Raw genomic sequence first — 25,575 nt, 5'->3', positions numbered from 1 at the left:
TATCTAAGCTTTATCTAAAGCAAATACACACAAGTTCATTTAATTGAAGCTCTCTATTTAATAAATGAACATCTAATAACTACTTGTGAACAACTTAATAGTAATTGCATATCAATTAAAAAAAATAAATTTCACTCAATAATAAGTCCAACTTTAGAAAAAGAGCATATTTTATCAGCGGCATTGGTTTGAAAAGTAAAAAAAAAAAAAAAAAACAAGAAATTCAGACTCTATTCGTCATTAGTAATGATGTGTTTGTGCGAACATTATTTCTCTTTGGCATAATCTTCTTCTCTTGTTTAATCGTTTATATGTCAAGAGTAATTGCAAGTCTCAATTAAATCTGACCCTGCTCTGTTGCATTGATAGCCACCATCCACGTTGCGATTTATTGGTGTACCCACTCATTTTCCCCGGATCCTTTCACTGCCACAACACTTTCAATAAATTCTCGTTTAACCAGACATCGCGCGCACTGTGCGAGTTAAGAAATATGGTTGGTAAAGGAAATTGGTATTCATGGTTTTTTATGTTTCTTTTTTTTTTTTTTTCGCTTCCAAATCGACATCGTCATCTTTGCTTCCAATCGTCGTCATTAACGTGTATATTCAGCTGTGCTTTGTCTACTGATGATGCTATAGTGTTGTTGCTCTTTAGTAACGTTCCGCACAATTTCCTTCCGCTTTTAGTGCAGCAAGCAAGAAAATAATAAAAGAGAGAAAGTTTATAGTGCGCTTTGAGCTTCAACTTCAGATGTGGTATAAGCTGACCGCACACCAAAATATATATATATATATTCTTCGCAAAATCGCAGCACAGTTCAACCAAACAATACAACAAAATCCAATACTCGAAGAGAAGTAAAGCAAAAGAAGAAGTTATTTCTGGTTTTATGCGGAAATTTTGCGCTGTTTCGTCGTTCCTTTGTGGTGCTGGCTGGTGGTGGCTTTCCGCAATAAATAAATAAATAAATAAATCGAACGACCAAAATATCGCATCTCGCGAGAGTGAGTAAAGTTTCCGCTTTCTGGGACACAATGCTGTTTCGAGTTGATTTGCATCCCACAACACTATTCAACGTGTGTGTATCGCATGTGAAGTGGATCGCTTCGAAAAAAAATTTCATTTTGTTGGTTGCACAGTTTGACTTTAATTTTTAGTCCAAGGGATAATGTTGACTACATTGAAAGTCGATAAATACTTCCTTTTCCAAAAAAAATTCATCTCTTCCATCATAACTTCTAAAATACTTATTGTAATTTCACAGTTGAGGTATTGCTGGAGGCGTTTTGATTGCCCGTTGATTATAGGCTACACAACACTTATTTTAAATAAAATTAGTGCTCTCTAGCGGAAAAAGTCAAGAACTAATTTTTTTTAAGTATAGTTGCTCCTCAAATACGATATTAGAGTCATATAACTATTTAAAAAGAAAGAAAGATCAAAACCAAAACTCGACTACTCTAAACTCACAAGAAAATACATATAAAAAAATGAATTTTTGGCAGAATGTACTGCTTTCTTGCAATATCTGATCTTTGTATTAATTTTTAAAGTGAGCGCGAAATTTAATTGCGATTTAATTAAATTAACTTAGTTTACTAATAAATCAAAAATTTTGTAAGTAAATATAGAGAAATAATGTTGTTAAACAACTCTACCTCTTAAACTATGTAGCTATAAAATATGCTCTTTTTTCATTCACTGCTCATTGTTGTCTTAGCATTTCTTTCACTCTCTCTTCTCTGCGCTAATGTGAACTGATCATAATCTTATTCTTTCTCTCATCCATATTGACTGATTCAAATATCACGTTGATCTTTTATTTTTGTCTTCTCTTATTCGTGCTATTTCCCATTTTGTTTAATGAAGTAAACAAAAAAAGATGAGCTTTAACAACAACAACAACAAAAAAAAAGTAAATAAAATCGTTAACCTTAAGTTTGCTGACTTTTGCCTTGCGATCACGTCATGCAAAGTGCAATAAAAAAAAAAGTTCAGTGTACTATAAATTGGTTTGAAAACAACGACAATGATGATAACTTTTTGGTGAAATCACCGCAAAATGTAGGTATATTTTGACAGATTCATGGTTAAATTTCACCCACATTACCTTCGAATGGTCTGTTACCTTTAATATCTACATATCTATATGGTACTCGTACAATACAATTTGTTTCGAATGAATCAACAGTTCGATCTGATCCTTTGTTTCCTTAATCGGCTTTAATTGATAAACCTTCCAGGAATGATTAACTAGTTATTGGTTCTTTTTCAATTTTCGTCAGCAATTTAACATACTTATTAAAGTCCGGAAATTATCGAATGAATTCCGGTGGCCATTATTTGCAGGAGAGTCAATTATGTACTCTTTAATGCTTTATTTTTATTATTTGTTTTATTTCATTTTATTTCCATTAAATTGAGTTTTATAAATACATACATACATAATATTGCGATTAAATAATTATTCCATTTGACATACATACTTTCTATTTTTACGGATGTTTATCTACTTATTCAGGTGGTTAAATTGAATCGAAATATATTGCGTTTAAAATTGATACATATTATGAAGTATTCGTTGCTTATTTTGTTTTCTTTCTCTGTTAGTAAAATTAGTAAATGCTAACAAAAAAGGTATGAAGCTTGTTTACGATATTTGGTTTTTGTCTTTTTCAAGCATCAAATGTGAGCAAAATGATGGTATTAAGTTTTATTTTGTATGCCTTGGTTTCTAGGATTTTTTTGTTTGTTTTATATTTTATGTCATTAAGATTGGCCTTTTCTGAGTATTTGAAAAATTAAAACTGCCAACTAAATAAACAGACCAGTTGTTGTGAAAAAATCTGGTGTTTTTATAAACAATTTGAATTCAATGTTTACAAAAACATAGGCAGAATGAAATACAAAATTACTGTGGAATGTTAACTCCATGAAGGGACAATTTCTAGAAACTCTCAACCATTCCTTTGTGCTTGTGGTTAAATTTTTGGACACTTCTTCGTAAGAGGCAGTACCCCTGAAAATAAAATACATGACTGGGTCGCAAGAACTTACTCCTAGAGTTCAAGATGCTTACAATGTTTTACATTTTTTTTTTTTTTTTAATATTTGGTATTATACCTATAAGAAAAAATTTGGTTCTTTAATCAACACATAAAAACAAAATTTCAAAAAAAAAAATCAATTTCCCGTTTTCGAAAAATTGATTTAAAAACAAACATTCAAAATAATACTTTTCATTTCATAGTTCGCAGCCATTTTGAAGAAATGACTAATTTTCACTTAAAAGCAACATTTCGAAATATTTCACTAACCCGTTTTCAAATTATAAAAAAATTAAAATATTTTTTAAAACTCCAAAAATATGTTTTTTTCTAAATTTCTTTCTAATATTACGATCACTTAAATGCTTTTGTGTAAAAATTTTCGTTGAAATCGTGTAGGTCTTGTAAAATTTATTCAGAAACCAAACAAAAAACGGTTCTATGGCATGTACCGTTAGTGACGGTCCAAAAAATATTTTCATTATTTCAAAAGTTGGGTCTTATCTTTAAAAATTGTAATCAAAATCGTTAGAGCCGTTTTTGAAAAAATTTACTTTTCTTTTTCCGTTATATGGCAGGTACCGTTAGTTTTAGCCTACTTTTTTGGCATTTTCCATCATCGTAATGTCATGTCTGATTGTTATCTCGAGTTCGATTTTTTTTCCGCATATCGCAAGTAATAATAATTTTTACTATATTAGAGTGATCCAAATTTGAAGTCTATTTTCGAGTACTAGCTCGACTATTCGGATATTAATTTACAAAAAAAAATCACGTTCAATTTCTTTTAGGCATATTTTTCAAGATATTCATATTTCACTGTAAATGAAAAAAAAAGAAGGTTTACTTATTCTTATTTAATTATCTTGAAAACCCTAGATCTTATAGAGAAATTCTGAGGCCTAAATTCTAAGCTTTTTTTGAACACAAAGAATAAATCGACTTTCAAGTTGTCGAGTAGTCACTATTTAGTTTAAATGATCTTCTACAAAATCGATATTTTTTTAAGCTTCCTAACAGCTAATTTGAATTTTGTTTGTTAATTTTTTTCCTGAAGTGCTTCGATTCCCAAAAATCGTCTCATGTTCTATCGTATAAGCTGCATGTGACTTAAGTCGCAATCTCCAAAGTAGTGCACCAGCCAACTTCAGAAAAAGCCGGCAAGTCTTTTGTTTTAGAAAGCATTAAATCTTTTAAATAAAAATTTTTTTACAATCAGACTTGATTAATCAAATATTGATCTCTATCTCTGCCTGGCTGCGCCTTTATAAAATTCTAGATAAAAATAGTAACATGGCACAATACAAAGCAAGTACAATACACCACCTCTCCGTCGCCATGTATGTTTATGTCAGACCCGGAAATACCGGATATTGTACTCGATAATGCAAATTTATTTCACACAATCAAGGTCAATTGATAAAATCTCTCTCGCTTCACTTCTCTGATTGCTTTTCATTCTATCACTCTATCGATTGTTTCCAATTAAAATTTTACTCGGTTAACTGTGACAAAGTAACTTAAAATTCATCTGTGCATCAAATCGTCAGATTATAAACTATTCATTACTTCCAATGCTCTTGGTTTCATCAACAGCTTTAAAAAAAAGTAATTTGCTGTTATTGTATGATTGCAACCCCGCTGGTCGTCTCCTTTATTTGCATTCATTTGCATTATTTTACTGAAAGTAAAGTACGACTGTCGTCGCTAAAGTCGTTCAAAACTATTTCAAACATATGCAATCATCATGAATTGATAATTATTATCATTAAAATACCAACTATGAAACAAACATTCTTAGAAACTTTGTTCATTTACATAACATTTCGAATAGAGAGTCTATTTAACTTCATTCTTTAAGAGTTTATTAAAAATTCCAAAGCAGTCTGTAAATGTCTAGTTAAGATTCTAAATTTCTCGTTTAACTCATTTGTAACTGGAAACACTGTATTTTTAGAGATTACTTATAATTTCATCTAGATTTTCCTGTAAATTTTGAAAGCCCAATCTACATATAATTTTCTGAAAGAGAATCTTTCCAATTTGGTTTCAATTCTATGGTTCTGAATAAATTGAAAGAACCCCATAAACTAGAGGCACTTATCAATCAATATTCTTCATAATTTAAATCGACTTCTATAAATTAAATTAATTTTCATTTTCTGTTTTCTTTTTTTTTTCCAGATGGGTGACGTCGATCCGGAAACACTTCTGGAATGGCTGTCTATGGGTCAGGGGGACGAGCGTGACATGCAATTGATTGCCCTTGAGCAACTATGCATGTTATTGCTTATGTCCGATAATGTGGACAGATGCTTCGAGAGGTAACTTATTTTTCAAACATTTGAAAATTTCCAAATATTTATATAAAACCTATTTTAATTTATTATAGCTGCCCGCCACGAACCTTTCTTCCCGCCCTTTGCAAGATATTCCTTGACGAACTTGCACCAGAAAATGTACTCGAAGTAACAGCCCGAGCCATAACTTATTACCTAGATGTATCAGCCGAATGCACTCGACGCATTGTTGCCATCGATGGTGCCATTAAGGCAATTTGTAATCGTCTTGTTGTGGCTGATTTATCAAGCCGTACCAGCCGTGACCTGGCTGAACAGTGTATCAAAGTTCTCGAGTTGATTTGTACTCGCGAAGCTGGTGCCGTATTCGATGGTGGTGGCTTACATTGTGTATTGTCATTCATCCGTGACTGTGGGTCACAAGTGCACAAGGACACTTTGCACTCAGCAATGGCTGTTGTATCGCGTTTGTGCACCAAAGTGGAACCAAACAGTCCATGCATTCAGGATTGTGTTGAAAGTCTGAGTACTTTGTTGCAACACGAAGATCCTATGGTGGCCGATGGAGCATTGAAATGCTTTGCATCGGTTGCTGATCGTTTCACCCGCAAATGGGTTGATCCAGCTCCATTGGCTGAGTATGGATTGGTGAGTGAGTTGCTGAAAAGATTGGGCAATGCTGCTGGTAACGCACAACAAGGATCAAGTTCCACATCGACTGGTCATAATGATAGCTTGAATGCGGTCACAACAACCAACAAAACACAAAGCACTGATGCAACACGATCTTCACAATCGATATCGACAACGATTTCGCTATTGTCTACATTGTGTCGAGGATCTCCAACAATTACACATGACCTATTGAGGTCTAAGCTGCCCGATGCTATGGAAAGAGCACTCAAGGGTGACGAACGTTGTATACTCGATTGTATGCGACTAGCAGATTTGTTGCTGTTGCTTCTTTTCGAAGGTCGACAGGCTTTGAGTAGAGTTGGTGCTGGTACACAAGGCCAACTGGCTCCTAGAGTGCGCCGAAATGATTCGAGTGCCGAACGTACCCACCGTCAGCTAATAGACTGCATTCGCAGCAAAGATACAGAAGCACTTCAAGAAGCTATTGAAACGGGTGGAATCGATGTAAATTGCATGGATGATGTCGGACAGACTCTTTTGAATTGGGCATCAGCTTTTGGAACACTCGAGATGGTCGAGTATTTGTGTGAGAAGGGTGCCGATGTTAATAAGGGCCAACGTAGCTCATCGCTGCATTATGCAGCATGCTTCGGCAGGCCAGGGATAGCCAAAGTTCTCCTTAAATTTGGAGCCTATCCAGATTTACGTGATGAAGATGGCAAAACACCTTTGGACAAAGCTCGCGAACGAGTTGACGATGGTCATCGTGAAGTTGCAGCAATTTTGCAATCTCCCGGTGAATGGATGTCCGCCGGGCGTAGTCACCTTAAATCAGAATCGGAAGATGGCACAGCTGAGCCGCGTGGCGATCCAGAAATGGCGCCAGTTTATTTGAAATTTTTCTTGCCTTGCTTCTGTCGCACGTTCCAAGGAACTATGTTGAGTAGTGTTCGACGTGCTAGTTTGGGACTCATTAAAAAAATGGTTCAGTATGCTCAACCAAATGTTTTGCGAGATCTTTGCGATTCACAGTCGGTACCTCTACCACCCAACGGGACACCATCTCAAAATCTTGGAACTTTGTTGGTGGAAGTAGTTGCAAGTGTTCTTGATAATGAGGTAAGTCGTTTTTATACCAAAAAAAGTTCATATACATTTTTTCTTAAAGAAAAGAAATTGAAAAAAAAAAAAACGAAAGAAAAAGAAGAAAATCGTTACGTTAGATAAAAATACAATTATTTTATTTTTCTGGTTTAATTAATTTTATAATTTTTTATATGTACCGCTGTTCTCACATGAAAAAAACAATTTTGGTCCTTCTTTTCATTTGCTCTCTCTCTCTTCCTCTTTTTTTTATCTAACTGCGTGCGCTCGCCTTTTGGGTTTTTTCGTGTGTGGAAACTCTAGATTAGCTACAGTTGGCCATCAGCTATGATGACGAGTTCATCGAATTGTTCGTCGTCGCTTTTAGCAACAACAACAACTTGTAGCAATACTGCTACATGTAGACAAGTAGTGGCCGCCAAGAGTGGAACACTTGCGCAATCGAATAAACAGCAGCGTGTTGAAAATTCACAGCTTTACATTGTGCCGCCTCCAAAGCAAAAAGCCGAGGGGGTAATGCAAGAAATTAATTTGTTAATTTATTTATGTTTTGTTCTGTTATTTTTTTTTTAGTTATTTATTGTTTTTTTTATTTGATTTTTTGGTTTTGTTGTTTTCTTTTTTAATTGTTAGTACCAAGGTTACTTGCATTTTTGATTTATGTAAGATTTATGTTGATTTTCCTCTTTGTTTAACATTTGTCTAAAGGCTATGTTGTAATAATTTTGTTTTTTGTAGGCAGGACAAGACAGTTTTTAGAATTAATTTAAGCTAGGAAAGTAAGGATCATTTGAATTCATCAAGTTCACATCATCATAATTTAGATTTTATTTTTAAAATATTGTTAATGTTCAAGAGAAATTAAAGTTTAAGCTACTCAAAGAAAAGGGATTCAATTTCGTTTACCAAGCAAAACCACGTTAAGTAAAGGATAATTAAGGAAACCATTATATTTCATCTGTTCTCTTAGAAATATATGTTTCCTAAAAGATTGAGTTTCTCAATCTTTTGGATTTAAAATCTTTCAAACTTTGTGATGTTTTATAAATAGCGAAAATACTTTGTTTTAGTTTCGCAATGCGTCAGGATCCATTTAATTTTAAATGGTTATACGTCGTAAATCAATTTTCAACAAAATTATACTTTTGATTCACTTTTTATCTGCAAAGGTGCCAAAGACTAGGACTAACTTGTATGCAGTTTCTGTTATTAAGATACATTTTTAGAAAAAAGATATTCAAAATCGTTAGGACCGTTTAAAAAAAAAACAAATTTTGTATACATATTTTTTTGAAAAAAAAAAAAAATGTTTAAATAAAATTGGTATGCAATTTTTTAGCTATAATTAATCAACACCTAAAATCAAAAATTCAAACAAATTCAATGTCGCGTTTTCAGGTACCGTTATTTTTGGTCCAAAAAAGTTAATCCCAAAAACCCCTCTGGAGAGTCCCCCAAAAAATACAACATACCAGGTTGGAATGTCGATCGGTCCATCCGTTTAGGATGTAGTTCCTTATACAGACAGACAGACAAACAAAGTGTAGTAACTCACACATCTAATGGATGCAATATTTTATTTAGAAAAGAGATTTGGTTCAAGTGCGGTTAGATTGAAAGTCAAATACGTCGTTTTTTACATGGATTTATACCACTTCCAAATATAACGACTCATATAATATCGCAAGTAAAAATCGTTATTTAATTCTTATTTTTTGCAGATGAAATTGTTTATTTATATCGATTCTCATTTGAAACTGAGATTTTTTATTTATTTTCATTCGTAACTGAGTGAGCGCCCTTTTCCCTTTACTTTAGAGGACTAAAAGAATAGAATAAGCATAAGACATACGCCCAGGTATTTCAAAGCACAGGTTAGCACAGGTTCTTCGAAGAACCAAAATGGGTTTTATACCATTTGTAAATATTGTAACAAATACCAATTAGTTTTATTCAATTTTTAGCACCTCAATATAAATGATTTTAAATTTATTTTTAATGTAAAAGTTATCAAATCTTAATAACGTCGCTGTAGTTCTAAAACCTCTTAACCCAGAAAAGTCTATTTTTTAGGAGAGCCAAAAAACTTAGTATGAAATGTATGAGAATCAATACAAATGATCTGGTTTTGATTAAGTGTAGCTCTGACAATATCGATGTTAGGCGTACAGGGTCTTTTCTATTACATCCGGATTTTTTTCAACAATATACATAATTGCATCATTAGTCCAAAATCGACTTTTTGTGGGTTACGAGGTATTAGAACTAAAGCGACGATATAGTTAGCTCATAATGGGAAAAGGAGCTTACAATTTGGAAAACATTAATTTTTTTTCTTTGAGTGACAAAAAAAAAATAGGTTCATGGTTGTAACTTAGATATTAAATCATAAATCATCAGTCATCACAATTAATATAACAGGAAGAAAAATATACTTTTAGCCCTGATTTTTCAATCGTCAGTTAGACTATCAGAAGAATAAATGTCAATATAAAAAAAAACTTTTATTCCTAGGAATGAGCTTTATCTGAGGTTTATCTGACTATTGAAAAATAGGCCCTTATTTAAACAAAAGCTAGAATAAATTATTTGGACATATATTTCATTTATTAAGTAGAATCATTAATATTGAACTTAAGAATAATGCTAATTAAGTGAAGAATTTCCATTTAAACTCGAAAGACAAGCTAGTTTAAGTTTTAATTTTGTTAATTTTTGTTGTATATTCATTTAAATAATATTTATGTTGACTTCTTAAGTTTTTCTTTCGTTTTGTTTTTTATATAATTTACAAAAATTAAAAAAAAAAAACACGCACCCACCCAAATTTCAAATAAACACAAAGACCATATACGTCGTCGCTCCCATCTCTTAATATTGCTTGGCACGCTCTCATTTTGTTAGTAGTTTGCTTGCAAACAAAATTCAAAACCATCTATGTCAACAAATTTACTTCTCTATCTATTGATTGATATATCTTATTAAAAAATTTTTTGTTTCCTTGGCATTTTTTATAGTATTCGTTGCGTAAAATATCGTGCAATAAATATTTCATAATGCTGTTCAAAAAACAATATTATTTAATTTATTTCAGCAATAAAATTTTGATAAAAAAAAACCAAAATTCATCCCAAAATACTCTTGTCAAAATATTTTTATCTGGTTTTTTGATTTTCTTTTTCTTTTTTCGTTTGTATTTTTTGAAACTAACCATTGAAACGAATCGCATGATTTAAATTGTAATGATTTTTTATGTATTTTAAATGTATTATATATATTTTTTTTTTTTAATAATTTCTAGGACGATGAAGATGGTCATTTAGTTGTCTTAACCATCATTGAAGAATTAACATCAAAAACACAAGAAGAATTTCTTGATCATTTTGCACGATTGGGTGTATTTTCAAAAGTTCAAGCCCTCATGGGACCAGAGAATGAAATTCAAAATGATAAAGTTCTTAGTTTAGTGCCAGCAATTACCGATGAACCGGGACCTTCTTCGGCTGTTACAGCTGTTGTAACTGGTAATGTCTTTTTTTTTTTTTAATCTAATTAAAAATCAAATTTTGAAAATTTTTTTGGGTATTTTTATCTAGAAGATGCTATGGAAGATGCCAAAGAGATTCTACCGGGAAAGGCATATCACTGGCGCGAATGGAGTATCTGTCGTGGACGTGATTGTTTGTATGTTTGGTCAGATTCAGCTGCATTAGAGCTATCGAATGGATCAAATGGTTGGTTCCGTTTTATTTTGGATGGAAAGCTAGCAACTATGTATTCGAGTGGATCTCCTGAAAATGGAAATGATAGCTCTGGTAAGATTTTTTTTTAAACTTTAAGTTAAACAATAGAAATAGAATTGGCAAAGAAATTCTGCTTTAATTTAAAAGATATAAAACATAGCAGACATTAGAAATATAGTAGAAGTAGAGCAAATAAGTATCCAAATATTGACTTGAAATAATATGAATCTTTACATCATTAGATTGCTTTCGTATATGCATTTAGAACCCAAATTTATCAAAAGTATCATAAAATTGCTTTCTTTCTTATTTTACTATTTACTATAGACAATCATTTTTTTTTAAATTATTCTATTTATCATGACCTAATAATTCGAGATGTTAACAATAAAGTTTAAAATTATATCACTAATATATTATAACGACAATAGATGAGTTTATTTAAATTGTAAAAACATCTTAACGTAGGAATTTCATTAAAAACTTAAAAGTTAAGGACTTTATTTTAAATTAAGTTGTGACTTTAGTAAAAATTGTCGCTAGACACAACTTCAAAATACTTCAAATATAATAAGAGAAGCTAATAATGGCTGTGAAATTGAGGCATGTCAGAATTGACATGAAGCAACACGGTGCAAGGAATTAAACTGAGATTCGTCACTCAATGTGGCTACACTAAACAACAAACAAATAAATTAAAATAAAATAAAATTAGGAAAGTTTTCAATTTTATAAAAATTAAAATTCAATTGATGAATTTTACTGCTGTTTATAGTGACGTTTTGTGCAATACGTCGATTGTGAGTGACCTCTTTTGAAGACAGCATATATATTTGCGTTTGGCTTCATTGACGGTTAAACCAATTTTTGACGCTTCCTTTTCCTTGCTCACAAAATCACCAATATCAATATCGTCGGTATATTCAAGCCGTTGGACGCTAGAGTTCTGTATTATTCTGGTCAGAAGTCGCATGACGGCCTTGCCTTAAACCTTTTTTGACATCAAATGTATCGGTAAGGCTTTTTCCAAGACCCTGACGGAGCAGCGCCATCCTGCAGGGATGACAAAACTAGACATGGCTCTCTTCAGCACTTCTATAAAGATAGTTTCATACACGGCTTTGGGTATTGATTTGATATTCCTGACGAAATGTGAATATTTGGTCGATGGTAGACTTTCCTGGTCTCAAGCGGAGCTAATAATTCTGGGGCGAAGATATTTTTCGAATACGTTTTTGTTCGATCGTATTCGTATACCGTAATTCGATCTTAAGTGTTCTAAAATCGAATTCGATAAGTTAAAAACCATCTAAAATTCGTAATTATATTAATTTGTTTGTCGTTTTGTTATATAGTCACAGTTATCAGTTTATCAGGAGCAACACAACAAAAAAAAAACACTTTTTTTGGTTAATTTATAAAACTTCTTGGGAAAGCGAAATAAATAATATTAATAACCCTGCCATAAACTATTTGAAAGTTTTTCAATTTTTTGCAAATGTATACACGTGTGTTTATATAATTTAAATCAATTTTAATTTGTTGTTTGCAATTGGTTTCTTTCTTTTTTTGTTTAAACAAATACCTTAATTATTAATCTTCTCATTAAATCACAAAAAAAAAAAAAAATGTCTATACACACTTATGTATGTACCTTGTACTTCATCGTCTTATACATGTTATAATGTATTCATTCAATTCCTATATTTCATAACACGACATTCTTTTGTGTTATCTTTTTGTTGTTTTTTTGTTCTTTTTTTACTTTACATCATATAATTTTCTGTCCTGTAGGAAAAGGACGTGGCATGGACGCAGTATCTAGCGAAGGTGAGAGATATATTTCTTATTTTAAGTTTCTTTTTTTGTTTTTGTTTGTTATAATTTTGGAGTGGCATATTTCTACAAAAAAAATGCATTTATTTTATTTTACTAATACAATCTTTTATTTCACATTTTCTTTTTATTTCAAATATTCGGTTACATTTCAAAAATATTATATTTTAAGTTTAATTTAATTTAAAAGGTTATGGCAAAGTATTTTTATTTTTTAATTAATAAATATGGTATTTTGGAACTTTAAATTTTAAGCCTAGCTTACAGTTCCCGTGCAAAAAATATAATTCGCTTCAATATAATATTCAAATAATAGAATTATTTTTTGCAACTGTGTAACAAAATCATAATAAATTATCTACGATATTTTAAACATTTTTTTACGCGAGGAATTATTTTAAAAATTTTAATATTTTTTGCACACCGAACTGTGAACCAGTCTTAAATAACAAATAAACAGGTATGCAGTTTGTTGCATGAATGTCTCGTTTTTTTGTATGTTTACTGTTTTATTTCTTTTAACAATCAAAAACTAAGTTTTATGAGTCTGGTTCATAGATTGGTTTAATTGGAATTGGTTTCTTTTAACAATCAAAAACTAAATTTTATGAGTCTGGTTCATGGGTACGTCTTCTAATATTTGATAAATTAAAGAATAAATTACTTAAAATATAATCGAAAGTGTTTTTGTATCCATTTTTAGTTTTAAGTCTGTCAGGGTTACTGGTTGACATATAAAATCAAAATTAAAAAATTAATTCGCTCTTAATTATTTTATGTTAATATGTATTTGTATATGCACTTTTACTTGCTGCAAGTATTAGTTTTTGTTAAATAAAATTCCTTACCAAAAATCCAAAAAAATTGGTTTTTGTCATGACGTTTGTCGGTCTGTTCGTCCATCTATACACATTTCTACTGCCGAAATGGATTCTCTTCAAATTTGAAGAAATGAAATAGAAATTGTAAATTTTTTGTTTGTATATCTCGCTTAGAACGAGTAAAAAATTTTTGAAACTGTGCAAGTTTCTTAAAAAAAACCTAACTATGTATTTTGATTAAATTTTGTCCAAAAATTTAAATTTATTTTTAAATTAACGGTATCTGTCTAATAACCCAAATAAAAAATTTCCTTTTTTAAAAAAAACGATTATGATTCAATAAAATCTGTAGATCTAAACAAATTAGGCCGTACTTTTGAATTTAAAAATATCAGTCCTATTCTAAATGAAAACTCCCGAAGAAATGTGTTCGGGAAAAGACCTCCCATTAAAAAAGCTCCCAAATATTTTGCTCCCTTTTTGGTTTTTCACTATTTAAAATGAAAAAGAACGATTTTCTGGCGGCCCTTTTGCCGGGAGTTCTTCTTCATTTTTTTTTAACCGTTTTTATTAATGGTCATAGAACCGTTTTTTTTTTATTTCTGATTTTCTTCGAAGCGACTAAACTGATCAATCAATTTTTTTTACAGAAGCGTTTATAACATACATTTTTTTTTAGTTTTCAAAAAATATTTTTTGATTTTTGAAAAATATTCCAATTTTTTTTTTTTTTAATCAAGTTTTTGAAGATGCTCCGATGATATATATGTATATATTTTCGGCTTGTTTTAATGTGTCATATACATTTTCTTAAGAATGGCATTACATATTTTTTTTTTTTTGAAAAATGTTTGAAAACTTTTATTTAAAAAAAAAAAAAACAATAAAAAAATAAGATAGAAAAATAGAAATTCTTTTTTTTATAAAATTTTATTTTTTACATTTATTTTATGAATTTTTACAAATAAAGCTTTAACATTTTGGGCAACTTTTACAGTCGTGAATTTTATTTTAAAATGGAAGAGGGTCTCACTTAATATATGATTTGTTATTAATCCCAAAACTCTATCAAAGCACTTGATAGAAGAGGTTCTGACCTAAAATCTGATGGTTTATCCTTTAATCTAAATATACATTTTGGCTGAAAAATATGTGAAATAGTTGTTTTTAACAAAATGTACTCAATTATCAAAAAAAAAATCCTTGAATATTGAAACGCAAGTATATTTAGGGATTTAATCTCTGACTCTGGTTAAATATCATGAGCGTGTACAATAAAACAAGACTTGTTTCTAAAATGAGTCTATTTTTGTTCTACTGACCCTTGATTTTCCATATCTCCTATTTACTTTCATTAAATAATTTGGAGTCAATTATTCATATTCATGTTACCATTCATTGTATTTATTATATTTTCGTTAAATGCATATCCTTCCATTTGAAATCATTCTAATTTGCTTTCGCAGTCCTTCATTGAACATGTTGACATAGCTACCTAACCAGTGTATGCGATTGTGATGTCGCTATTTGTGTCTTAAATGTTACCGAACCATCATTAAGTCGCTAACTAATTTTTAATGCAGCTTATTGTTCATTTAACAAAATGTTTTTTTTTTTTTTGTTCAGTTCATTGTCATTAATAAAAATAAATATATCAAAACCATATTTCGAAATATCAAATCTTAAGTTTTTTCTTCCTTCTTTTTTTTCTTCTAGAAAATCGTGGTGAATTCTTAGAAAAACTCTTACGCGCCCGTTCTGCAGTTCGCCCTGGAACACCATCACAACCTATCCTCCCAACTGTATCAGTACTTCGTTTAGTTGTTGGCAACTGGGTTTTACAAAGCCAAAAACAAAACCAACTGCACATTCATAATTCAGAAGGTCACCAAGTGACAATTCTCCAAGATGATTTGCCTGGATTTATTTTCGAAAGCAATCGCAGTACTAAGCACACATTTACCGCCGAAACAACACTCGGTCCAGACTTTGCCTCTGGCTGGTCTGTAACGAAAAAGAAGAAAATCAAAACCAAAACTGAAGTTCAAAAGAATCAAGTTAAAAATTTGGCTAGGGATCTTTATAATAAGTACTTTAAGGCAGCACAAGCGGTACCACGTGGTGCTGTGGCTAAACTCACAGCAATTGTTAAATTGATTGAAACAGCTCTGGAAGAACAACGTATGTCACCAAACTCAAATTGGCAAGAGAAACTTAATAGTGCTTTGAATGAGCTTACAAAATTGCTGCATGAAGATGGCGTTGTGAGCGCTTATGAGATGCACAGCTCTGGACTTGTCCAAGCATTGGTTGCAGTTCTCTCAAAGAACTATTGGGACAATGGACTTTCAAGGAACCGAATGAACAAGCTACAAAAACAACGCATTGCAATCTTCAAAAATTGCATTCTCAACAGCAAGGGCAGCGATAAAAAGAACACTGCTGGGATTCTTGTTCAGAAATTAGTCTCGGTTTTGGAAAGCACTGAAAAATTGCCAGTCTACATGTATGATGCTCCTGGAACTGGTTATGGCTTACAGATTTTGACAAAACGTTTGCGATTCCGTCTAGAGCGAGCTGCTTGTGAGACGACTCTATTCGATCGTACCGGAAGAACTTTGAAAATGGAACCACTTGCCACAGTTGGTCAGCTGGCCAAGTACTTGTTGAAAATGGTTGCAAAGCAATGGTATGACATGGATCGTTCGGCATTTGTTTATCTCAAAAAGCTAAAAGACTACAAAGCTGGCATGGTATTTAAGCATGAGTATGATTTTGACGAAGAAGGTTTGTTATACTTTATTGGATCGAATGGCAAAACAACGGAATGGGTAAATCCAGCACAATATGGACTTGTTCAGGTTACTAGTTCAGAAGGAAAGAATCTGCCCTATGGAAAGCTTGAAGATATCTTGTCGCGTGACAGTGTCAGTGTGAATTGTCACACCAAAGATAACAAAAAAGCTTGGTTCGCTATTGATTTGGGACTTTTCTTGGTACCGAATGCATATACTTTGAGACATGCTCGTGGTTATGGCCGTAGTGCCTTGCGTAATTGGATGCTTCAAGGTTCCAAAGACGGTGTCAGTTGGGTAACCCTTGTGACACACTCTGATGACAAAAGCCTTGTTGAACCTGGTAGTACTAGTACTTGGCCAATTGTGTGTGCTCCAGATGAACACCAGGGTTTCAGACATATCCGCATACAACAGAATGGTCGTAATGCTTCTGGCCAGACACACTACTTGAGTTTAAGTGGTTTTGAGATATACGGCAGAGTGGCATCAGTCTGCGAAGACATGGGCAAAGGAGTCAAAGAAGCTGAGGCTAAAATACGTCGAGAACGGCGACAAATCCGTGCTCAACTGAAACACATCACGAAAGGGGCACGAGTTGTTCGTGGTGTTGATTGGCGTTGGGACGATCAAGATGGTGGCAGTGAGGGAACAGTTACCGGAGAGATTCACAATGGCTGGATCGATGTTAAGTGGGATCATGGTGTCCGGAACTCTTACCGCATGGGAGCTGAGGGAAAATACGATCTGAAACTGACCAATTGTGATAATCTGTCGGTGCTTGAAGGTGGCAACTCAGTTGCCCCACTATCGAATATATCCAAGAAACTTGAGAACAAGAGTAATGCGCTAACTAGTCGCAAGTCCAGTTCGACACCATCACTGCCAGAGGCAACTGAGCTAAATCGTAATTCGGTGGCCTCTTCAGATCAGGCAGCCTCTGCAGATAATCTAGCCTGGAAACAGACCGTCGAAGCAATCACTGAAAATGTTTTCTCTTCGGCCAAGTCAGATATTGTTACAACGGCCAATCCTGATGGAAAAGACACTAGTGGCTCTTCAGTTGGAGGTCATCATTCACTGCGTGAGCGGGAGAATATTACCGACTTATCGGCAATTAACAATTCGATGCAAGCTATAAATGCTAATGTGGTATCCGATTTGGCCACAATAACTGAAAATTTAGCACTTGCCGATAATTTGTGCGGTGGCAGTAGCAGTGCCAATAATGCCGCTAAGAACACTCTAGCTGGTTTGTTGGCAAGTGGACCAAGTAGCACTGGCGCAACTCTCATTCGACAACAAAGCTACAGCGAGGACAACAACAAATCGTCAAACATCGAAGCAAACAATAAAATGAATGCAAGCAACTCTGTGAATAGTATCAGCAAGAGCCTTTTGGTTAATCTTAGGGCCAATTCTGGCCAACGGGTTTCACAATTCTCCACTGAAGCAATGGAAGTGATTGATAAGATGCGTGAAGGAGTCGATATGATTCGTAACAATACAAATAACATTCTGTCATCCGACATTCTTTCAATTCCATCATCCAACTGTCTGGCTTCGGGTGTGAAGATTCCCTTGCCCAAGACTCATGACGCAACTGGCAGTAATGCAGTAGCTCCACCAACTGCATCCAGTACGGGTGGCGTTGTTATTCAAAAACCAGATGAAGTTATGCATTTCAAGAAGCAACTTGTCGAAAAGCACATGGGTGAATGTTCAGCCGGTGGCAAAGACGATGGCAAGAGCACTACACCACCCACAGAAAATCCACCGCCAGGAAGTACCTCCTCAACAGCGGTATCGAGTCAAATGAGTGTGAGTGTACCGAACTTGACTACCACTTCGGTTTCAGAGGCTCCAGCTCAGCCAGACACAGCAACACCAACAAGATTATTAGAAACATTTGCCGCCATGGCTAGGCGACGTGCTTCGCAAGGTAATAATATTCAAAACGATCAGAAGATCAACAATTCGAATTCGAATGAGCGCAATAATCAAAATTCGGGAACTGGATTCTTCCCGCGTGGACCTACTTCAGTGACTAGTTTGGTCAAATTGGCTTTGTCTAGCAATTTCCATTCGGGATTGCTTAGTACTGCACAGAGCTATCCCAGTTTATCATCAAATAATGCTGGTAAGTTGTTAGAATTTAAAAGTTGAATTAAAGTATTAATGATTTTTTTTTTGTAACTAGCAAACAATTCTGGATCAAACGTTGGAGGCGGAACAAATGCATCGCCTGGCAATCAAGTTTCATCATCGATTAATCCAGCTCTAACAATGAGTCTCACATCAACATCAAGCGATAGTGAACAGGTGTCTTTGGAAGACTTCCTTGAGAGTTGCCGTGCTCCTGCTTTGTTGGGTGACATGGATGACGACGATGATATGGATGAGGAGAACGACGATGAAGAGAATGAAGACGAATACGAAGAAGTTGGAGTAAGTATTTGCTTCATATGTCCATGTTGTTTCCAAAACTAACTTGTATCCTTTTTTTTGCAGAATACCCTCCTACAGGTAATGGTGTCCAGGAATCTTCTTACATTCATGGACGATGAAACTTTCGAAAATCGTCTTGCCGGTGTGGGCAAACGAAAATCATGGGACGATGAATTCGTCTTGAAACGCCAATTCTCAGCTTTGATTCCCGCCTTTGACCCACGTCCAGGCCGAACCAATGTCAATCAGACATCTGATTTGGAAATTTCTCCACCTGGTTCCAGTACAGAAGCAGCTAAATCCAGTGAATACATAACTGTCCAACAGCCAGCTTTATGTTTGACTCTGAAAGGACCTGGCATCGGAGGTGTTCCAGATGTTGAAGTTGAATTGCGAAACAATGAATGGTCAATATTCCGTGCTGTGCAGGAGTTGCTTCAAGCAACACAGCTAAATAAAGCAGATAAATTCCGCAAGGCATGGGAACCAACTTACACAATTGTTTACAAAGAAGCACTGCCAAGCGATACCAGCAGTGGTGGCGACGACGATGGTCCCAATACCCCAGTAATCTCGGTAAAGAGTGGAGCCTCAACTCTTTCGCCCAATTCGCCAATGCGTAGTGGCTTTACAACGTCAGAGAATATCAACTGCAGTGTAGATGATGTACTGCAGCTATTGAGCCAGCTAAATGCTTTGAATCAAAAGGAAAGTGAAAGTGTCCGTGAGAAAGATGACCGAATGGAAGTCGATGACAGTGGTACTTGTACTCTACCTGCAGATATGTTTATGAGCAAGAAGATCACTAATAAGCTGCAGCAGCAAATTCAAGATCCGTTGGTTTTGTCAAGTAATAGCTTGCCAACTTGGTGTGAGGACTTGAATCAGTCCTGTCCGTTCCTATTCCCATTCGAGACACGTCAGGTGTATTTCAATTGCACTGCATTTGGAGCTTCTCGATCAATTGTATGTCTGCAATCACAACGTGATGTAACGTTGGAGCGTCAGCGTATGCCAGGTCTAAGTCCGCGACGTGACGATCAGTTGGAATTCCGTGTGGGACGGCTTAAGCATGAACGAGTTAAGGTACCACGCTCGGATAATCTTCTCGATTGGGCAATGCAAGTAATGAAAGTGCACTGCAACCGAAAGTCGGTTCTTGAAGTCGAATTCATTGGAGAAGAAGGAACTGGACTGGGTCCTACCCTGGAGTTTTATGCTCTTGTTGCTGCTGAACTACAGAGAGCAGATTTGGGAATGTGGTTGTGCGAGGATGATGAACAGAGTCTTGCTACTGAAGATCAATATATTCACTTGGGTCAAGGTTTGAAACCGACTGGCTATTATGTTAGCCGTAAAGAATGTGGTCTGTTCCCGGCACCTTTGCCCCAGGACTCTGAGATTTGCGAACGTGTATCAAAGTACTATTGGTTCTTGGGAGTGTTTATCGCCAAGGTTTTGCAAGACATGCGTCTGGTTGACTTGCCACTTTCAGATTCATTCCTTCAACTTCTCTGCCACAATAAGATCCTATCAAAGTCTAGTGTTATTCAAGCAGTCAAGGCCTGCGATGATTTGATGATGTCATCGATTATGTCTGAAGACTCTGAACTTGCTGATACATGTTCCAAACTTTTGGGCAATGAATTCCCCGAATCATGTTGGTACGATGGCGTTCTCACACAAGATAATCTCTCCGAAATCGATCCAATTCGTGCAGAATTTCTAAAACAACTACAAGATATGGTCGCACGTAAGCAGACAATCGAAATGGATCCACATTTATCACCGGATCAACGAAATTTAGCAATTGCTGATTTGAAATTAATCACAAAGAATGGAGAGGCACAATTAGAGGATTTAGCTTTGACATTCACATATCTGCCTAGCTCACGGGTTTATGGCTTTCCTTATGCTGAGTTGGTACCAAATGGAGCTGCCATTGATGTTACGATACATAATTTGGAAGAATATTGTGAATTATTGATGAATTTCTCACTTCAAGATGGTATTGCCAAACAATTGGAAGCATTCCATCGTGGCTTTTGTCAAGTATTCCCATTGAATAAGTTAGCTGCATTTAGTCCACAAGAGGCACGTATGATGATTTGTGGTGAACAACATCCAAAGTGGACAAGGGAAGATCTCATCAATTATACTGAACCAAAATTGGGCTATTCCAAAGATAGGTAAGTGATTGATATCATCCCAATAACGACAAAAATACCCAATTTGAGATGTTTTTTGTATTTAAAAAAAAAAATTAATAAGGATGGTACTTATGGTTAGAACTTAAAGCTTTATAAATACATCCAGCGACAAATAAATCCTTGCATTAGACCTACTTAATAAAACAATGTCTGTTCTCTGTATTCCTGAAATAATTTTCATTTACTGTTATTTTTATTTAATTATATATTCTAAGCAAATGTAACAGTCTTTACGTTTTAAAATTGTATTTACATTTCAAGTTATAAAAATAAGACGAAAAATAGTCAAATTTCCAAATTTGAAAAAGTTCAACTATAACTCCATTGTTTTGTACCGACTTAAGGTTTAATAAAAGGTCCTTTAGGTCCCAAATCAACAAAAACTGAAAAATGATGGTATTATTCGATGTTCATTGGACAAATACCATAAACATCATGCGGTGATTGGTTCCAAGGCATAAAATGCGATGAAGGAACGCCAAAAATCATCGAATACACTAGCTGTGTATTTTTGGCATTGCTATCCGTATCCGCAGTTGGCGTTTACATGCATTGCAAAAATAACACGCAGCTACCGATAAGAATTAAAGCTAAACCAAGCTGCGGATTTTAACGAAGCGTATAAGATAACGTTTTCCTTTCTCTTGGTGTGTGCATACAATTTTTTTTTTAAATGTTGATATTTGGGAAATCCTGCTGCGGATAGCTTTGCCAAAAAAAAAAAAAAAAAAACACGCTTACTGGATCAAAGGACAACCTGCCAAGGGTCCGTGCCAAACGCAAGACGATCTTGCACAATAGGAGTTACTCCTAAGTCATTTCCAAACCTGAAATTTTTGGACCAAAATTAAAGTTACTTGCCATTTGACCAAAATAGATTTTGATTTAAAAAAATATGTGATGTGACAAACATGGTTCCACTATTGAAACAAACAAATATATTTTTAACCGTTTTTATGAAGTTTTATATATACAAATAATACATGCAACTTTTTACATAAGAGAATTTATGTGCTACCCAGTTGTGCATTATATTTAAATGACAGCACACTCCTATTTCCTTTGACCCAAACTCTTTCAAAACTACCAGTCAACAAAAAATAATACAATCTGTGTGCATGTAGACCTCAAAAAGTTGAGAACTAGTTTCGTTTCAAGAAACTATATAATTATACTTTGCTGTGATGTCGAATAGGGTAGAGTTGCCTATTTTCGGCCGTCTCCAGCTTCCGGCCACCTTTATAACTAGCCGAAAATAGGCAACTCTACCCTAGTCAATAAAATATGTACGCGGACAGAATCACGTTTTGTTTTAACAAAGTTTTATATATTTTTATCCAAGAAACTCGAATTAATAATAATGTTAAAGCTTGCGAGTTATAACGATTTTCTGAAAGGTGGCCGGAAACTGGAGACGGCCGAAAATAGGCAACTCTACACTAATATTCAAATTATCATTATGATTAAATTAATTTATTTGTTTCTTATTTCTATTTTCAGTCCTGGCTTTCTTCGTTTCGTGAACGTACTTCTCGGCATGACTGGTCCCGAACGTAAAGCATTTCTACAATTTACCACCGGCTGCAGTAGTTTGCCACCAGGCGGATTGGCTAATCTACATCCACGCCTTACCGTTGTCCGTAAAGTGGATGCCGGTGAAGGAAGCTACCCATCGGTTAATACATGCGTACACTATTTAAAACTGCCCGACTATCCAACTGAAGAAATACTAAAAGACCGTCTATTGACAGCAACGAAAGAGAAAGGATTCCATTTGAATTAAGAAAAAACAAAAATATATACAACCAATTTATGGGAAAAGAACGAAAGAAAGACACACAAAAATTGTGAGAGAGTAAAATAATATAATTATTGTTTGTTTTCAATATAGATTAGTACAGTACAATTCATCATATTCGGCCTTTAAAAAAAAATAATTAGCAACACTTGTTATAAAAAAATTAATTAAAAACAAATTAATTTCAAGCACATCAAACCTTTAAGAAACAAAAACAAAACTAAATGTGCGCTTAGTTATATAAATGAAAAAAAAAAAAAATGTTCCAAAAATTTACTCTCCATTCTTCTTCTTATTGCCTTTCAAAAAAACAACAAATTTTTTTAAAAATTGAGGGAATCATGCAAAATATAAAAACTAAATTTATGCATTGTGTTCCCTTTATTTAAATGGATATCAAATACTTTCTGTGTAAATAGTTTTTAATTTATTAAAATATAAATATATTTAATAATTATTGTAATAAGAAATTTTATCAATGTGTATGCGTACATTCATATAAATAAATATTAAATACATAAAATAATAGTCAAACAAAAACACTTCTATACAAGTTTGAGTATGAGAGAAATATTTTGGTGACCAAGGGAATTATTAAAAAACAAACAAAAAAAATTTGAGCAAGAGATTTTATGTGTGAAAGTAATTTTTTTTGTTTCAACTTATTGCTTTTCGCTCAACCACTTTAATATACAAGAAATATCAATTTAAATATTCGTCGTTAATAAACACACACACACATTTGCAGTGGAAATTAATAAATTTAATTATTTTTTCTTTAAATTTGTCAAATGAATTTATATAAAACAAAAATTCATCTCACATAGCATCAAACATTATTGTAATAATTGCAATGTAGACAAGGCAAAATATGTTTGTTGTATAAAAATGCTATAATCGAAATAAAATTAATAAACACAATAAGAATAAAACTACATATTAAAAAAATATCTATTTTAATGTTAAACTTATTAAAACAAACAAAAAAATATGTTTTGTTTTATTTTTCCTTTATTTTTTCTTTATTTTTCATTATATTTTTTTTATTTGTTGTTTTTTTTTTTTTTTCTTATTTAAATAAATTTCATTTTTGGTTGCACACCATTTAATAAAAAAAAAAACAAAAATATTGACAAAACTGATCTTGTATTTAAATTAACTATGAATGTCATTGAAGTTTGATGTTGAAAAATAAATAATTAATAATGAAAGAGTACACTTCCTCTCTTATTAAAATTACATAATAAAAATAATATAACAAAAATGAGAATCAGAGCGTGAATTACTACTAAAAAATCTATCATTCATAAAATTAGTCTATATTATATATTCATTATAAATACATAACTAAAACAATATTATTGAAATCATGTTGAATTATTATTCTAGAAGATAAAATAAATAAGAAAAAATATTTAAAAAAAAAATAAAGAAACATGTTTTTATTTACCGGAATTTTAAACAAAAATTTAATGGAAAAAAGTTAACCATCGCAAGGTTTGAGTGGTATATGCGCTGTTTAACGGATTTCAACAAACGAATTCTTAATTCTTGTTTATCTTAAGAAATCTTTAATTGCTATTTACTGTGTAAAATTTAACTTACTAACGTTTCATGACCATTTCCGTTTCCATGCTCAAAACAAACATTCCCAAGGAAATTTTTATTCACATTAGCCCCCAGTCATTCAAAATTATAACTTTGTTAAATATAATATTTTTTTTTTATAGAAAGCCGAAAGCACTTGCAGTCTGTGATGAGCTTAGTACTAAATTAGCAATTTAAGATTTGTATGTATAAATCAATAAATGTTTGAAGTACACCGAACCACCTGACATGCAATTAACACTTTTTTCGCATTTAAGATTTCTATGTTAGCCTGTATAAATAAATAAATGTGTTTGAAGTACACCGCCCCTTCCGACAGGCAGATAACACTTTTTTCGCATCCTCTAGCATAGTGTTGTATTTGATTGTTACCTCATTTTGGATTTTTTGCGAAAAGGTACACATACTACCAACTTTGTCGGTATTAAGCAGTTGCAAAGTTAAAAGTCGAAATTACATCAGTCTCAAAAGATTAGAACTTTTCCATGTGCTAGCAGCAACCCACATTCTGAAAAAAATACGTATACGCCAAAGTGAACGCAGTGATTTTTGTTGTTGTTTAAGCCACTGTGTCGTTGGGGTTGTGCAGGTTAAAAGCGTAGTAATTTTCATCGACCGTTTGTATGAAATCACAACTCTTACATTGACACGCATGACAGCTACATCTTGCCAGGGCCCTGTTCTGTAATTTAATAACTTGCGAGAAATATTTTTGAATAACATCCATTTTCTACCATAAAAAACACAGAGAAAAAACCCCAATGCAAAATTAAGTAGTTGTTTTTAAAATAACGCAATAATGAGACAGGAGTCAGCTGTAATTCAAGGAATGGAATGAAATGTTTGTGTAGAAGATAAGGGAAGAATTTTGATGATGTCTGTCTCTTTCAACATGCGAACTTTTTAGAGGTAGATCAAATTATCACTGCTTTTGCATCATAACTTTTTGTATAGAAACAAACCACTACCTAACCTACAGAGCATCACGCTTGCACCAGAAATATTTTTGATGCAAATTTTTGAGGCGTTAATGAACTCAGACATAATCTACTTTTCGATATTTACGGGAGATTGGAGATTTCCTAGACCTGCGTTAAGTGTCCAATGATAGAAGACTGTTATCCTCGCACTGCATGCGGTGTCAATCAGCCCTAGAATTGGTCCACAGTTTATTCTGATGGATGATAATGCACGACCTCATAGTTTGTCTTTTATCTAGACATTGG

The 25,575-nt window shown here is 33.4% G+C and overlaps 1 protein-coding gene across 3 annotated transcripts; it reads left to right on the top strand.

Annotated features, from left to right (window-relative positions):
- The first annotated feature begins 4,986 nt into the window (after window positions 1–4,986).
- On the top strand, window positions 4,987–22,739 carry LOC129913853 (E3 ubiquitin-protein ligase Ufd4). 3 transcript variants are annotated; one of them, XM_055992796.1, is made up of 11 exons: window positions 4,987–5,146; window positions 5,235–5,374; window positions 5,443–7,105; window positions 7,394–7,603; window positions 10,392–10,614; window positions 10,690–10,905; window positions 12,628–12,663; window positions 15,207–18,425; window positions 18,486–18,733; window positions 18,797–20,922; window positions 22,444–22,739. In XM_055992796.1, exons 1-11 carry the CDS (start codon window positions 5,108–5,110, stop codon window positions 22,724–22,726), a joined length of 8,403 nt encoding a protein of 2,800 aa, XP_055848771.1. In that variant the 5' UTR covers window positions 4,987–5,107; the 3' UTR covers window positions 22,727–22,739. The 3 variants fall into 3 exon arrangements, with proteins under 3 accessions (XP_055848771.1, XP_055848752.1, XP_055848762.1); XM_055992777.1 differs by having other exon boundaries at window positions 4,988–5,146; window positions 10,687–10,905; XM_055992787.1 differs by lacking the exons at window positions 7,394–7,603; window positions 12,628–12,663 and having other exon boundaries at window positions 4,991–5,146; window positions 10,687–10,905.
- Window positions 22,740–25,575: the final 2,836 nt, after the last annotated feature.

The sequence above is a fragment of the Episyrphus balteatus genome, chromosome 1 (genome assembly GCF_945859705.1).
Source record: "Episyrphus balteatus chromosome 1, idEpiBalt1.1, whole genome shotgun sequence".
NCBI classification, from domain to species: domain Eukaryota; kingdom Metazoa; phylum Arthropoda; class Insecta; order Diptera; family Syrphidae; genus Episyrphus; species Episyrphus balteatus.
This window is presented reverse-complemented; position numbering and strand designations above follow the sequence as displayed.

Bases quoted from the DNA above. Each gene is read 5' to 3' on its own strand.
- LOC129913853 (XM_055992777.1), top strand. From the start codon at position 5,108: ATGGTTCTGAATAAATTGAAAGAACCCCATAAACTAGAG. The intron at 7,106-7,393 runs GTAAGTCGTTTT...TGGAAACTCTAG, and splicing joins CAAGTGTTCTTGATAATGAG to ATTAGCTACAGTTGGCCATC. The intron at 12,664-15,206 runs GTGAGAGATATA...TTTTTCTTCTAG, and splicing joins GGACGCAGTATCTAGCGAAG to AAAATCGTGGTGAATTCTTA.